Here is a 14,089-nt window from a genome sequence, read left to right on the forward strand (position 1 = left end):
AGGACTGGGAAGTGGAACAAGTCCATCCTCTGGGGAGTTTTAAACATGATAAAGTGAAGGATGAGAGATTCTTGGAGTTTTAAAGGATGTGGGAGATTGTGTCATCAAACCTTTTTTTCCTAGTCCTCCAGCTTCTTGAGTTTGTGTTTTACTGAATACTAGAGATCATCCTTTTTCTGTAAAGAAAGAAGAGTTCTACCCTCAGGCACCTCACACACTATCAGTGGAGCTGAATTCAATTACATGCACATTTCACTCTTGACCTTTCTTCTGCTTATCATAAAAGTCCCAGTTAACCAAGAAAAAGAGAAGTTGGCTAAAAATGAGAAGTATCTCAAATTGATTGTTAAAGCCTATCGAGAAACACAAGAAGAAGTATATGTGTGTGTTTTTTAAATGTATTTTGTTTTGAAGTACTTTTGATATGAAAAGACCAATAGCTAATGAAATGAATGACCATTATATAGCTAGAAATATGAAAGAAACTTCTTGTATAAGATGGATCCTCTGTATAACAAGCCTTTATCATATTTTCTTAGAATCAGTTTATGGTGGAAGAACTGTATAGGAGAGCTATTAGAAAATTTTTTTAACATCTTTATTGGAGTATAATTGCTTTACAATGGTGTTAGTTTCTGCTGTCTAACATTTAATTTTTATTTATTTATTTATTTTTGGCTGCGTTGGGTCTCTGTTGCTGCGTGCAGGCTTTCCCTAGTTGCAGCGAGCAGGAGCTACTCTTCATTGCGGTGCGCGGACTTCTCATTGCGGTGGCTTCTCTTGTTGTGGAGCACGGGTTCTAGGCTTGCGGGCTCAGTGGTCGTGGCTCGCGGGCTCTAGAGTGCAGGCTCAGTAGTTGTGGCTCATGGGCTTAGTTGCTCCGCAGCATGTGGGATCTTCCTGGACCAGGGCTCAAACCCGTGTCCCCTGCATTGGCAGGCAGATTCTTAACCACTGTGCCACCAGGGAGGTCCGAGAGCTCTTAGAACTTTAACAGCACAAAGTTTTCACTAGACCAACCAGGCTGTTCCCTATTCCATCCCCTTCACCAAAAAATTAGATTCTCCTGAAGCTGTCAAACTAAGGATCACAGAATAGAAACACAAATAAGGAATTCTTTCAATGCTGTGATATGTGTTTCAAATAGCAGACTAGGAGTGGTGTTCTTTGTTTTGTTTTGTTTTCTGTAGAGAAGGGCAACCATGGACTTGAGCAGACTGTAAACCCAAGTTGCTGGAGCAAAAGCTCATGATATCATCCTGGGGCACCACCATGAGAATCTTAATGTATTCTTTCTTACCACCTTGTTCCCGACTTCGTTCATTTGCTTCTGATTATTTTTAGTGTTGTCAATTATTTAGCTAACAGGCAGAAAACTAGGCTTTTACTGACATCCAGAGGGACTCTCCTGAGTGTAATAGTGAAAGCAGTTTATTGAATGCCTGTGGGGTTGCTTTCTAATTGTACGCATTAATTTGCCCAAGCAAGCTGGCTGAAAATACACAAGCAGATTGCATGTGCAGATGGAGCACACGGGATGGTTTTTATGAAAAGACCTCTGGAATGTACTTCTGCAGTACTGTCTTTTCCTTAAAAATCAAATGACTGTGACTATTTCAATTGGCGGCTGAGAACAGACCAGATTAATGGTGCATTAAGTCTGCTACTCTGGCTGGGGACAGACTCGAATTTCACAGTGTAGAGTTAGTTCTAGGATTTTTTTTTTTTTTTGCGGTACGCGGGCCTCCCACTGCCATGGCCTCTCCCGTTGCAGAGCACAGGCTCCGAGGCCACGGCTCACGGGCCAGCCGCTCCGCGGCACGCGGGATCTTCCCGGACCAGGGCACGAACCCATGTCCCCTGCATCGGCAGGCGGACTCTCAACCACTGCGCCACCAGGGAAGTCCAGTTCTAGGATTCTTCAGCATGAAGGTGAAGGGTAGAAATAGGCTTCTAACCTTGGCATAGTTTTCACCATTATTTTACTCTGTCATTCCTTACTACTTATAAAAAGACAAATGTGACCTTTCAGGATGGCCTTTTTAATTAGTCAATATTGCTGGTAGATTTGAGGATTTGAAGTAACAGTTAATAAACCTTTGTGTGTGTGTGTGTGTGTGTGTTTTGTTATAATCAAAGAAAGGATGTTGTGATTTAGGTTATTTAAATTTCAGCATTTGAAATTTAAATGGTAATTTATTTTCAGTCATAGTCATCTTTCTCACCATGTGGTTTTTGGATGGATGTCGAGACAGATTTGAATTTTGAGCCCATGTAATGAGTTATGGGGGTTAGGGTAAGATGTGAATGGGGCAATCAGATGCATTTTGGGTGCAGGTGTTAGGAAAAACAATGTTCTCTTAAGGATTTGCTGGAGAGGTGAGAATTGGGTATATTTTAAGCATTTACAACTTTAACTTATATCTAATAATCATTTAATCTAATAGATTGTACATTTGTATAGTTTTAAAAATATACAAAGTGCTTGGCTCTTTTAAATGTTATTTCAAAGTAATAAGCTGCTGTATTACTGAGAACCTATGGAGTGTCAGCAGTGTTAGGCATAGTATATACATTTTTTCATTTAATGTTTAGATCAACCCTATTAGGGATATATCATCTTCATTTTACAGGTGGAGGGTTGAGTAATTCAAAGTCACATAGTGACTTTGTGAGCAATCCAGCCAAATCTTGGTCTTGAGATTTGGAGGACCAGGGATAATGAGTAATTCACAGGTGTGCTGTACTCACAAGGTCAGGATTATCAGGCTAGGGTGGGGGTGACAAGCCCTGTAGCTACACGGAGGGGGGGGGGGCGCTGTGGAGAAGACTATAGAATAGGTCAGTTCAGAGATAAAGACTTGGGCAGAACTGACTTCTGATTCTTCCAAGGAAGATCTAAATTTTGCCTGCAAGAAGCAAAAGAAAAACTGAGGAAGAATGTCTGCTTTCTCTGATTTTCCTCAGACCCGAAGGACATCCTTTTCCAGGTACAACACTGGATTAACTCCACAGTTAAGCTTCCTGTAGGGTACATGGGCTTTTGTGAGCTCTCCTGGCTGGACTGTACTCCTAGGTACCAATATTTCCAGGGGAGAAGAGCTCAGTTCTTAAAACCTTGGTTGAAAAAGCCCTTGGAACCAAGCTCGTTCCAAAGTAGGACCTTCCTATTTCCAAATTGCCAAGCACCACCATGAGCTCAGCCTGCCGATGGTAATGCTGGGAAGTTTTCTTCATTCCCGCCATTGGAACCAGGCATCTCTTTAATTTCCATTTGAATGATAGTGTGATTAGTTCCTAGGAGGCACGTCTTCATCTGTTTTAGTTTCCTAGAACTGAGGATCCAGGCAGGTCTGCTGAATATGCACGCTTAGGTTCCAAGTTTGTCTTCTAATATGCTCACTAAACTTCTAATGCCCTTCGTGGGAGCTTCCAAAAGACACTTAAGGGCTAAATCGATCCCTTATCCATATGGTAGGCTTAAATCCAGCCTCACATTTTATAATCCCAGTAAGGTGAACTGAAAGTCATCCTATTCATAACTTTCTATCTTATGCTAATGAAGTGAACTTACAGGTACAAAAATCCTCTATTTGTTCAGAATGAGACTGAACAGTTTATCAGAAATCTGAGAGAATCCCTGTCTACTGAATGTTAAATCATGTTGATGGTTAAAATTTCTAGCCACTATCAATTCTTCCTGCAGATGTCCTATGAATGTTAACTCATTTTCATACCCACTGCCACCACCTTCATATAGGTATTTATCACATGCCACTTGCATTATGGCTTCTGTCTCCTAGTCATCCTCTGAGTTACTGGAATGGCTTTCTTAGCTCTCTTTGCCAACGGTCTCTTTTCTCGATTGTCTTATATGTTTGTCAGATTTCATTTTCTACAGCACAGCTTTTGTCATGTCACTATCCTATTCCAAAAGCCTTGATTACTTCCCATTGCTTATGAAGTAAATTCCAAATTCTCTAGCCGCACGATGGGGGAATTGTGAGCCGCCTTAGTAAGATGTCAGAAAGGACTGATTGGGTTTGGGCCTCTGTCGGGTTGATTTCGGGAGAGGGTTTGAGGAAGCAGGGTTTTGTTCTGCGTTGGCTGTTATCAGGAAGCAGGGGTAATAGTGATTAGGTATCAGGTATCTTTTTTTTTTTTTTCGGTACGCGGGCCTCTCACCGTTGTGGCCTCTCCCGTTGCGGAGCACAGGCTCCGGACGTGCAGTCTCAGCGGCCACGGCTCACGGGCCCAGCCGCTCCACGGCATGTGGGATCTTCCCAGACCGAGGCACGAACCCGTGTCCCCTGCATCGGCAGGCGGACTCTCAACCACTGCGCCACCAGGGAAGACCTCTTTTTTTTTTTAACTTTTTTTTATATTGGAGTACAGTTGATTAACAATGTTGTGTTAGTTTCAGATGTAGAGCAAAGTAGGTATCAGGTATCTTAATCTTATTTAAAAGGAGGGAAGATACTTTTAATTAATTAATACTGTACTTGATAAATAAGCAGTAGTCACTCCTATTAGCCAAAATTTTGGGGTGTTTGGTCACTTTTGTGGTTTAGACAAGATTCATGTATCTTTCTTTGTTCAGACATATCATGGAGTGGTCTTTTTTTTCATGATTCATCGCCATCATAAAGTGACCTCCTCTGATATTGATATTGTATGAAATTACTTTCAATAGGAGAACACCAAGGCTTAGCTGTGAATGCCAGGGCAGCTCCTGGATGTCAGGAACAGCTTCTGTCTTTTTCAGGATGTAGTTAATAGTTGGTTAAAGATAAAAGTTGACTGGTGCCTTATTTACAAAATAGTTTCACTTAAGTATCTCATCACTGGAACCTGGTACCATCAGTGCTCCTCTTGGGAGGGTAGATCTAGGATCAGACTGCCTGCCTGGTCTCAAACTTTAACCTCTCTCCTAACATTGAGCCTAGGTTTCCTCATATATAGCATGGGGTGGGGCTAATATTTGCGAACTCGAAGATTAATCAATATAACCCATGTAAGAAATCTAGCATAGTGCTTGGAGGGAGAAGGTAGAGTATAAAGGAACTCCAAACAAGGATAGCAGAGGAAGAAGTAAGAGAGAGGGACCAGCTGACTCCGGCCTTTATCTCCAAGGGTAGAGCCTAAGAACTTTTGGACACACGAGAAGACCCTGGGGCCTGGAAAGTGCTCCTGGTAAATGTACTATACCTGGGGGAATATGTGCCCCCCCCGACCGCCATCCTGGAGACAAGCTGCCTGCACAGCCAGCCAACTTTATCACTTTTGTGTGAGTTCTAAGATCTTTACTGAAAAAAACTGCCAGAAAATAAACTCTGGTCAAACAAATAAGGACTCCAAGAAAGAGGAAGATGTAAGTTATCAGAACAGTTATGAATAAAGAAGACAATGACATTTATAGCCAAATATATGATTAGCTTTTTTCTTTTTCCTTTTTATTATTAAGAATCAACATGATGAAATTAAAATCATGGAGGATTTCAGTGCTATGGAAGAGGCACAAGGGAGAGAGAAGGATAGCAAGTAAAACAATTATTATTGTTTTTGCACGAGTGAATGCTAGTGAATTCCAGATATTGATAGAAAAAAAATAAGTAATTATGTGTTTATTATATGTTTAATTGTATTGTATGTACAAATAGGATATATAACAAAAACGTAAGAAGAAAAAAATCAAATGAAAAATTGATAATTACAACAAAAGGCAGAAAAGAGGGTGGAAGTTTTATAAGCAACAAGACAGCAATCACAAAAAAGGTATATAGGCTAAATTTCCTTATTTAAAAAAAAGTTCCTGGATTGCAAAAAAAAAAGCAAAAATCTAGCTATATGCTACTCTAAGAGATATCTATAAAACAAAAGAGTTGGAAAACAAAGGCATGGAACATATATCCATAAATGCTAGTAAAAGAAGGCAGATGTAGCAATATTAATAGGAGACAAAATTGAATGCAAGATGAAAAGCATTCAACAGGATAAAGAATATTTTATACACATAAAATATGTAATCCCAAAGATAACGTGAACTGTAAATATCAATATAGATTTGAAATATATGAAACAAAAACTGCTGAAGTCTGTAATATAGATTATGGGTTTGTCAAATTTTCCTTTTATTCTCCGTAGAAATTAACAGGTCATCATGTGAACCAAAAGACTTCATAAGGAATAGAGGATATGAATAACAGTGACTTGGCACGATAACATAGACGTAGTTACAAAGTGTTGTACCTAGTTTATGAAAATACCTATTCTTTACAAATATGACTTAACTACCATTGGCCATGACTAAGGCCTCAAAGACTCTCAGTAAGTTCCAAAAATACCCCCAAATCCTATAAAGCCACTCTTCCTAAGAAAAATGTAATAAAATTAGAAATTAAGCAATAAGAAATTTTAAAGTCTATCCACTTAAAAATTTTTTCCTAATTACCTTTTTAAAGGATTGTTAGGTTACCATCTGTCACCACACTAGACTTAATGCAGTGATCATTTCATAATGTATAAAAATATCAGGTCACTATGTTTTATACCTGAAACTAATATAATATTGTGTGTTAATTATTCAATTAAAAAATAAAAAAATTAAAGATTCAGGTTCCCTGGGAGGATGGGGGGAGACTATTAGGATAAAAAATTTTGAAACCAAAACTGAAATTACAAATTACTTTGGAATAAGGGAATATAAATTTTCAAGTATTCCACGTTAAAATCCATGGGATGTGACTACAAAATTATTTAGAAGATGCAGAAGTTTAAAAGCTTTTAGAAAAAATGGAAATAAAATAACTAAGCATTTTACTAAGATAAGATTATAGCCATAAAATAAATACAAATAGAAGGGAGGAATAAATAAAGGGGAAAAAGTGATGAAGTTGAATAGAAAAATTTATCATCACTAAATTAAACCAAAAACTAGGTTTATTTGGAAAATTCTGGTAAAATAGATAAACTTTTGACTTGTCTGAGTAAGGAATAAGGAAGAACTCCAAGGATAAGAAAGGAAGTATAACCACAATTCGAGAAGAGAAATACTATGTCCTACTTCTGTTAATTTTTTTTAACACAGATTTCCTCATTTATTTCCTAGGAAAATATATGCTATTAGACTTGACACCTGAATAGAATAAAAACTCTAAATGGAAGGGAAAATGTAGTTTGATCTCACCTAAAAAAGACAATAGGCCCAGTTGGTTTGAAAACAGAAGAAGAAGGTAACTTTCTCAGTAAAGTCTGGAACAGGATAAGAAGGGCATTTGCTATTTATCACTGATACTGATTTTTAGATAGAAAATTAGAGTTTCTATTTCTAACAAAGAAAGAATTTAAATATTGGAAAGGAAGAGATATAAGTGCCTCTGATTGCTCACCTAAAACCTCTCAAGGAAATCAACTAAACAATTATTAGAACTAATACAAATAGTTTGACTATCATGAATGAATCTAAAATCAATATGCAAACACTTCTGTCTTTGCACCATCAGACACACCATCAAAACCTCATTATAAAATATAATTGAAAGAAAAATTTCATTTACAATAATCATCTACACTGTAAAACAGGTGAGTGTTAAGTCTAATAGACCTATACATAAAATAAAATACCTAAAATAAAATGAAAATATTAAATGTAGATCATCTATTTACTATAGAAGGGAAAAAAATCAACATTGTAAAGATAATTCCACTCTTATTTATATATAAATTAAACAGGACCTTTTGTGAAATTTGATAAAACATTTTTAAAGAGAAAATATTAAAAAAAAATAGACAAACCTGAAAAACTGAAGGGACAGGGAGAAGCTTGTACCAGGTATCGTATACAACATAGGTATGGTAGTAATAACAAAGTGTTATTGGCATTGTAATAAATAAACTTAGTGAATGGGAGAGAGTCTACAAATAGACCCATGGGTATATGGGAATTTAGTATTTAGGACTTTAGCTATTGATAAAGGTATTTGTTCAATCAGTGTCAAAAGGACAGATAATTTGACAACTTGTACTAATTCAGCACAATTAGAATGTAATGGAGAATGCTTTTATAATTTTGTGGTAAAACTCCTTTCTACGCTATATACACAACTTGGAAGCCATAAGAAAAAAAATACAGATTTGACTACAGAAAAAAACCTATGATAGATGATGTAATGAACTACGTTACAAGTAAGTGATAGTCTAGGAGAAACTATTTGCCTCAAAAATAATGGGCAAAGGCTTAATTTCACAAAGAAGCCTTACAAATTAATAAGAAAAAGGCAACTCTAGAAAAATTGGTAAAGGGCTTGAATCAAATAGTTAAAAGAGAAGAAATATAAATAAATGAAATATTCAGCTTCACTAATCAGAGAAACACAATTTTTTAATTTATTACACTGGTAAAAATATAAATGTATTGATAATATCTCACATTAGGAAATGTGCTTTCATTTATTCAACAATATGTACCTGGTATGTGTCAAGCACTATACCAGGTTAGTATATACTAGGTTAGTAAGTTCCTGGTATGTACTGTGAATATCACTGAGTCGCGCTCCCGTTGCCCTCCCTCCATGTAGGCCCACTTCACTCATTTATATCACCGTCTGCACCATGCAGTCATTGTCATTTGTGCGTCAGCTGACAGGAGGTGAGAGAAGGAAAAACTGCCCCATTCACTCCCAGCAAGATATAAAGAACCAGGGAGATATCTGTCACTGGTATCTTTTCAGTGAGGGTACCTTTTAAATTATGACTAGCTTTAAAATCGGTAGTTTAACATTTTTATTAGTATGTTCTTTTTTTTTTTTGATGTGGACTATTTTTTTTAAAAAAAATCTTTATTGAATTTGTTACAATATTGCTTCTGTTTTATGTTTTGGATTTTTTGGCCGCAAGGCATGTGGGATCTTAGCTCCCTGACTAAGGATTGAACCCATACCCCCTGCATTGGAAGGCAAAGTCTTAACCACTGGACCACCAGGGAAAGTCCCTATTAGTGTGTTCTTATGTGTCTTGTCATGGTGCAAAGTTGGTAGTTACCTGGTGGGTAACCAGGTAGAGGAAGGTGCGTAGCACCTTGTAGCCCTGGGGTGTGATTAGTGGCAGGAGCCTGATTCACAAGCTCCTACAGATCTAAGTGAATGTTCTTAAGCGTATTCTTTTTTAAAACCCTTGCTGTTTATCTATTTTATATATGGTACTGTGGATCTGTTAATCCCATACTCCCAATTTATCCCTCTCCCCGCTTCCCCTTTGGTAACCAAAAGTTTGTTTTTCATGTAAACTGATTCTTCCATGAACGTTAGAAACCCTAGTTGTCTTTTCTAACTATTTTTTTTTAAAGCCTTGTAGGAATTATCTTTGCATTTCTGTCCTATTTAAATGAGCCAACAGACACAAATTTCACTCTCTGTGGCCCTTCCCGTATATTTTATCCTTTCAAAAAAGTCAAAAACTTTTTGTTTGATGAATCTCCATTAATATTCCATCATATTGCAATATAACCAGCCATATCCCTTTCCTTCCCTGACTTTCTCACCCTCAGTTTCTCCTTCCAAACCCCTACCTGTCCTCAAACTACTGGGATAAATGAGTACACGTTTTTATACTCTGGGCCTAGGCGGCTCCTAGACCTGATACCAAGACAGCTTAAGGATGGGTGGGTTCCTCCCCTTTCCCACATTCTCCTCCCCTGACTAAGGTTCTGAAATAACTAAGATGCCTAGCTTAATCCTTGAGAATTCTGTTCTTCTACTGTTCCTCAGCTCTTCTTGGCCTCTTCTTATGTACTACTTGTGGAACTGATGACCTAAATTGAGAGAGAATTCTCTTGTATATGTAAATTTATGTTGTATTACTAGGGTTGGCTAATTGCTGTGATCAACAGACCTCAAAATAAATAGTTGGTTGAGCATTTTTTTTTTCTCATGTAAGACATGGGTGAACAGGTTTGAGAGGAGACCCCCTCCACTCAGATATTGAGGCACCAAAAACTGTTGGCAGTGCTACCACCTTCAATACACAAACGACTTCCAACTTAGTGCTGGGGTTTGCCTCTATTCCAGACAGCCAGAAGGAGGAGGAAAATGTATGGGGGTGTATGCGTAGGAAACTTATTATTAGCTCATCCTGGAAGTGGTGTGTATCACTTCCTCATTCCATTAGTCAAAACTCAACCACATGGCCAGCCTTAGCAGTAAGGGAGGCTAGGAAATGTAGTCAGGTTGTATGACTAGAAGAGGAGAACTTCCATTTTGATGGATATTTAGCAGTCTCTGCTACAATGGAATTATGCCCAGGTGATGCTACCCTAAAGAGGCATTTTAGGATAAGCCATAGGCATCACCCTAAGAACAAGTGTCATAAGTTGAAGATGAGTTAAGTAAATCTTCAAAACCAGTCTGTTATTGGTGGTCCATCCTCAGTTCTATGGAGAATAAAGGAAGGGATCCTGTATTTATGCCTGGGTCAAAGTGATAAAGTGGGAGAGGATCACCCCCCTCAGTAGGTGGCAGAAGAACCCCCATGAAAAGGTGACTCAGTGCTAGAGTCCAGGGTTCTTAGTTTTGTTGGATTTCCCGTCCAGTAGATCTTCCTCCTTTTGCCCCTCAAGGAGGTTCATATATTTTTTTATTAAATACGACCATAACTACCTACAGGAAGTCCAATCCAGTTCAGCCAATGTGTGGAATTTACAGTATTGATAGTAGAAAAATGCCATTTAGCCTGGTAACTTGGAACTTATCTTGTTTGTATAGTTAATCACTTGGGAGTTATCCACCATTCTTCACAGGCCCCTACTTGTATGCCTCTGACAGTCCTGTGGCCCTGTCATTATGATTGTGGCATGAGTGGGGCAGTGATCGTTGGCACAAAGGCCATGCCTGGTGGTTAGCAACCCAGCCAGCTTAGTGCTTGGCATTGGCAGGTAAGAAGCAACTGTTGCAACACAATGCAGGGCTGCCAGCCTACTTGGTCTGAAGCTCCTTATTTGCTTATTATCATGGTGCTTCTTTTTCACTGCTTTCTCCCACGGTCTGCTCTCAGCTAAGGATATTCAGAAATCTTAACCAAACTTCTGGCAATACTCTTCTTTTTGCACTTTTGACTGATGGCTTCATAAAGCCCCAGACAATGGGGCAGCTTCCAGCCTCTGCGACTTCATTAGTCTCCTTGTCTATTCTGGGCAAGATAAGCAATCCTAGACAAATGGAAAACCTGCTTGTCTCAGCTGCTGAAGCCTTGTGTTTCTCAGGGTTATGTTTGTCACTTAACTTTCAGCTCTTTCTTTCCCAACTCAAGCTTCTGACCTTGTTCAAGTGCCATGTTCTACCTAAGTAATTATTTGAAGTGATGTTGGCATCTCTTTAACTTCTAATTCCTTTTTTGATTCCCCCCCCGCCTCACTGGATACCATTTATTTTTACCAGACCATTTGTGTCTCCTTTGATGCCCATGCCCTAAATGCTTGATAAAGTGGATCTTAGCATCAGCCTAAAGTATTAGCGGGAAGCAGAGGGATGACAAAGAAGGAAGCAGAAGGGGAGCAGGGTGCAAGGGTCTGGTGCAGTGTAAGTCTGGCCTTGCTGAGCTATTTGATTGTGAATATTGGAGTAATGGGATCAAAATCCCACAAATTACATGGGGCAAGGACAAAGGAACAGAAATTCATCACTGGTAAGCAGAATGGGGCAGTTGTTACAGTAAGGACTGGGAAACAATTCCAATATTCGTGCCTGACATACATGAGGGGAGGAACTGGGATGATGGGGTGGATTTTTAAGGAAAAAGCAACTTATTAAGACAGAGGATTCGTCTAGGTCCATCTATCACAGTCTCTTAGAGCTAAAAAGAGATGCCAGAAATACAGACCAGAACTGACAGCACTTCTTACCTTCTGTGGAAGGTACAAACCAAGTATAAAGGTGTGTGTGTGTGTGTATGTGTGTGTGTAGGGAGAGGGTCTGTTTCTGCTTTCAGAATTCCAAAGGGTCCATGACTCATAAATGGTTAAGAGTTATGGATTAGCAGCTCTGTGTGTGCTGAAAGTAGTCAAAGCACGAGGGCAGTGAGATGACTAGGAGAGAGAGCCCTGGAGGGTGAAGGGCCTAATATGACACCAGTGTGGAGTGAGGTGTTGTAGGGGAGGGATATTCCACAGCCCTACAGTGAAGTCTGAGTGTCACGCTTTAAATGTTCACATAGGAAATTAGGGCCCCAAACTGTGGAATCTGAGAGGACATTTATCTCCATGTCAAAGTACATGAAGCAGAAAAAAATGAAATCATAGGTTCATATTCCACAAACCTAGTTTTACATTTTTCAAACTATGAATGCAGCCTTGCAATAGCATTTTGTTTTGATTTTCGACTCTACCGCGTCCGCAAACTCACCTTTTGTTCTACCTAGGACACTTTTAGTCATCCCCCAATAAAAGTCTAGGCTAGTACCCAAAGGCATAATAAATAATGATAGTTCTACTTTGATGAAGGCACTAACACCTATTTGGATTGTGCTAGCAAAACTGCTGAGTTCTTGAGAAGACTCGACACACAGTCGCCACACAGAGGTACCTGTCCAGTGGCTGTTTGCGACCCACAATCTTCAGCTTGGGTAAGTGGAACGTCATTCAGGGTGCCATCTGGCACTTTGTAAAGTGGATGAAGATTAAGGCCAGAGAGTGACCTGTACAGCATAGAATTTTGGAAGTAAAGGCAGGTGATCTGAGCTGAAACTTTGACCACAACTATTGTCTCAGCTGTAAAACAATGCTTGTCCTTGTTGCCAACATTATGGACTGAGCATCAGCCTCTGAAAAACCTTTGATCTCACCCAGTCATCCGTCCATCTATCCATCCCTCAAATTTTTATGTTTATATAAGGTCTACCAAGCACATACAATTTCTGCCTGGAAGGACCTTAGTCAAGTGAAGGAGAGAACCCGGTATAAAGCAGAGTGGTGAGTGTAGAGCATGTAGCAGTTGGAAAGCTGAAGCTTAAAAGATGAGTCAGAAGAGAGTCATTCCAGGTGTCAGAAATTAGAAGCAAGAATTAAGGTATAATGGCAAGAAAAAGCATGGCTGTGTTAGGGATGAGTTTTGTGTAGCCACAGTCTAGAAGGGCAAGCTAGAAGGCTGGAGAAGAAATCAGTAGCCATGAGGAGAGTTTCTCATTTGTGGCAGTCTGGGATGGTTCATTGTGTGGGCTGTCTTGGGTAGTGCAGGATTTGTAGCATCCCTGACCCCGGGTACAAGATGCTATCAGCAACTCCCGGACACTGAGGTTCCAGAGATGCCCTACACAGAAGCTCATGGTGCTTCTGGTAGAACACCACCGCAGACATGTATATGCCACATTGGAAAACTTGAACCTCATTCTGTCAGTACTGAAGGTACTGAAAAGTTTTGAACAGGAAAGCCTCAAGGTCAGATTTGCATTTTCGCTGGATCACTGGTAACCAGGTGAAGGATGGGTCTGAAGTAATAGAGAGGTCTCTGAGGCTTCTATATTAGCCTCGGCAAGCAACGATGAAGACTTGAAGGAAGGTGGTGGGTGAGAGGATGGAGATGAGAATGCAGGTCAGAGAACCACTTAGGAGGTGAACGAGGCAGGGCTTGGTTACTGACTGACCAACTGGAGGCAAGGAAGTAGTGTCATTAAGGATGACCATTGGAAAGCCTTGTAGTTGAAAGAAAAGATTGGTTTAAGTTTTAAAAAGTCTTAGCTTTTCAGGGTATGGGCAGGTAAATGAGAGGTTGTTAGAGACATCTGATCTTCCTCTCCACCCAGCGCCTTTTCTCTTTAGTGACCACATTTTAAAATGTCGGGAAGACATTAGGACACTCCCTGGGAAAAAGTCATTCTCCTCTTACCTACAAACCTCTAAATGCGTCTTCTTTTTTCCGTGCTTCTAAGGTGGTGTTCCAAAGTCCAAATTTACTAGTGTGGGCTCCACAAGTCACATCAAATCCATCATCCCTCTCCCCTCATTGCAGGGTACTGGAGGAAGGAGTTGAGAAGCTGTAGGTAGTAGAATTAAACCCCGTGTAGAGACGCTCCATGACATCTGTCTGGATAGCCTTTTCATGAT

General features: G+C 39.5%; 1 protein-coding gene across 1 annotated transcript in view; it reads left to right on the top strand.

The window, feature by feature from the left end:
* EPSTI1 (epithelial stromal interaction 1) overlaps positions 1 to 14,089 on the top strand; it is an 85,598-nt gene that overhangs the window by 43,702 nt on the left and 27,807 nt on the right. Inside the window, exon 7 of the mRNA XM_065896182.1 lies at positions 12,519 to 12,612. Within this exon, the coding sequence (XP_065752254.1) occupies positions 12,519 to 12,612 (94 nt within the window). The remainder of the gene's footprint in view (positions 1 to 12,518; positions 12,613 to 14,089) is intronic.

This window comes from Phocoena phocoena, chromosome 18 (assembly GCF_963924675.1).
Source record: "Phocoena phocoena chromosome 18, mPhoPho1.1, whole genome shotgun sequence".
Classification (NCBI taxonomy): Eukaryota; Metazoa; Chordata; class Mammalia; order Artiodactyla; family Phocoenidae; genus Phocoena; species Phocoena phocoena.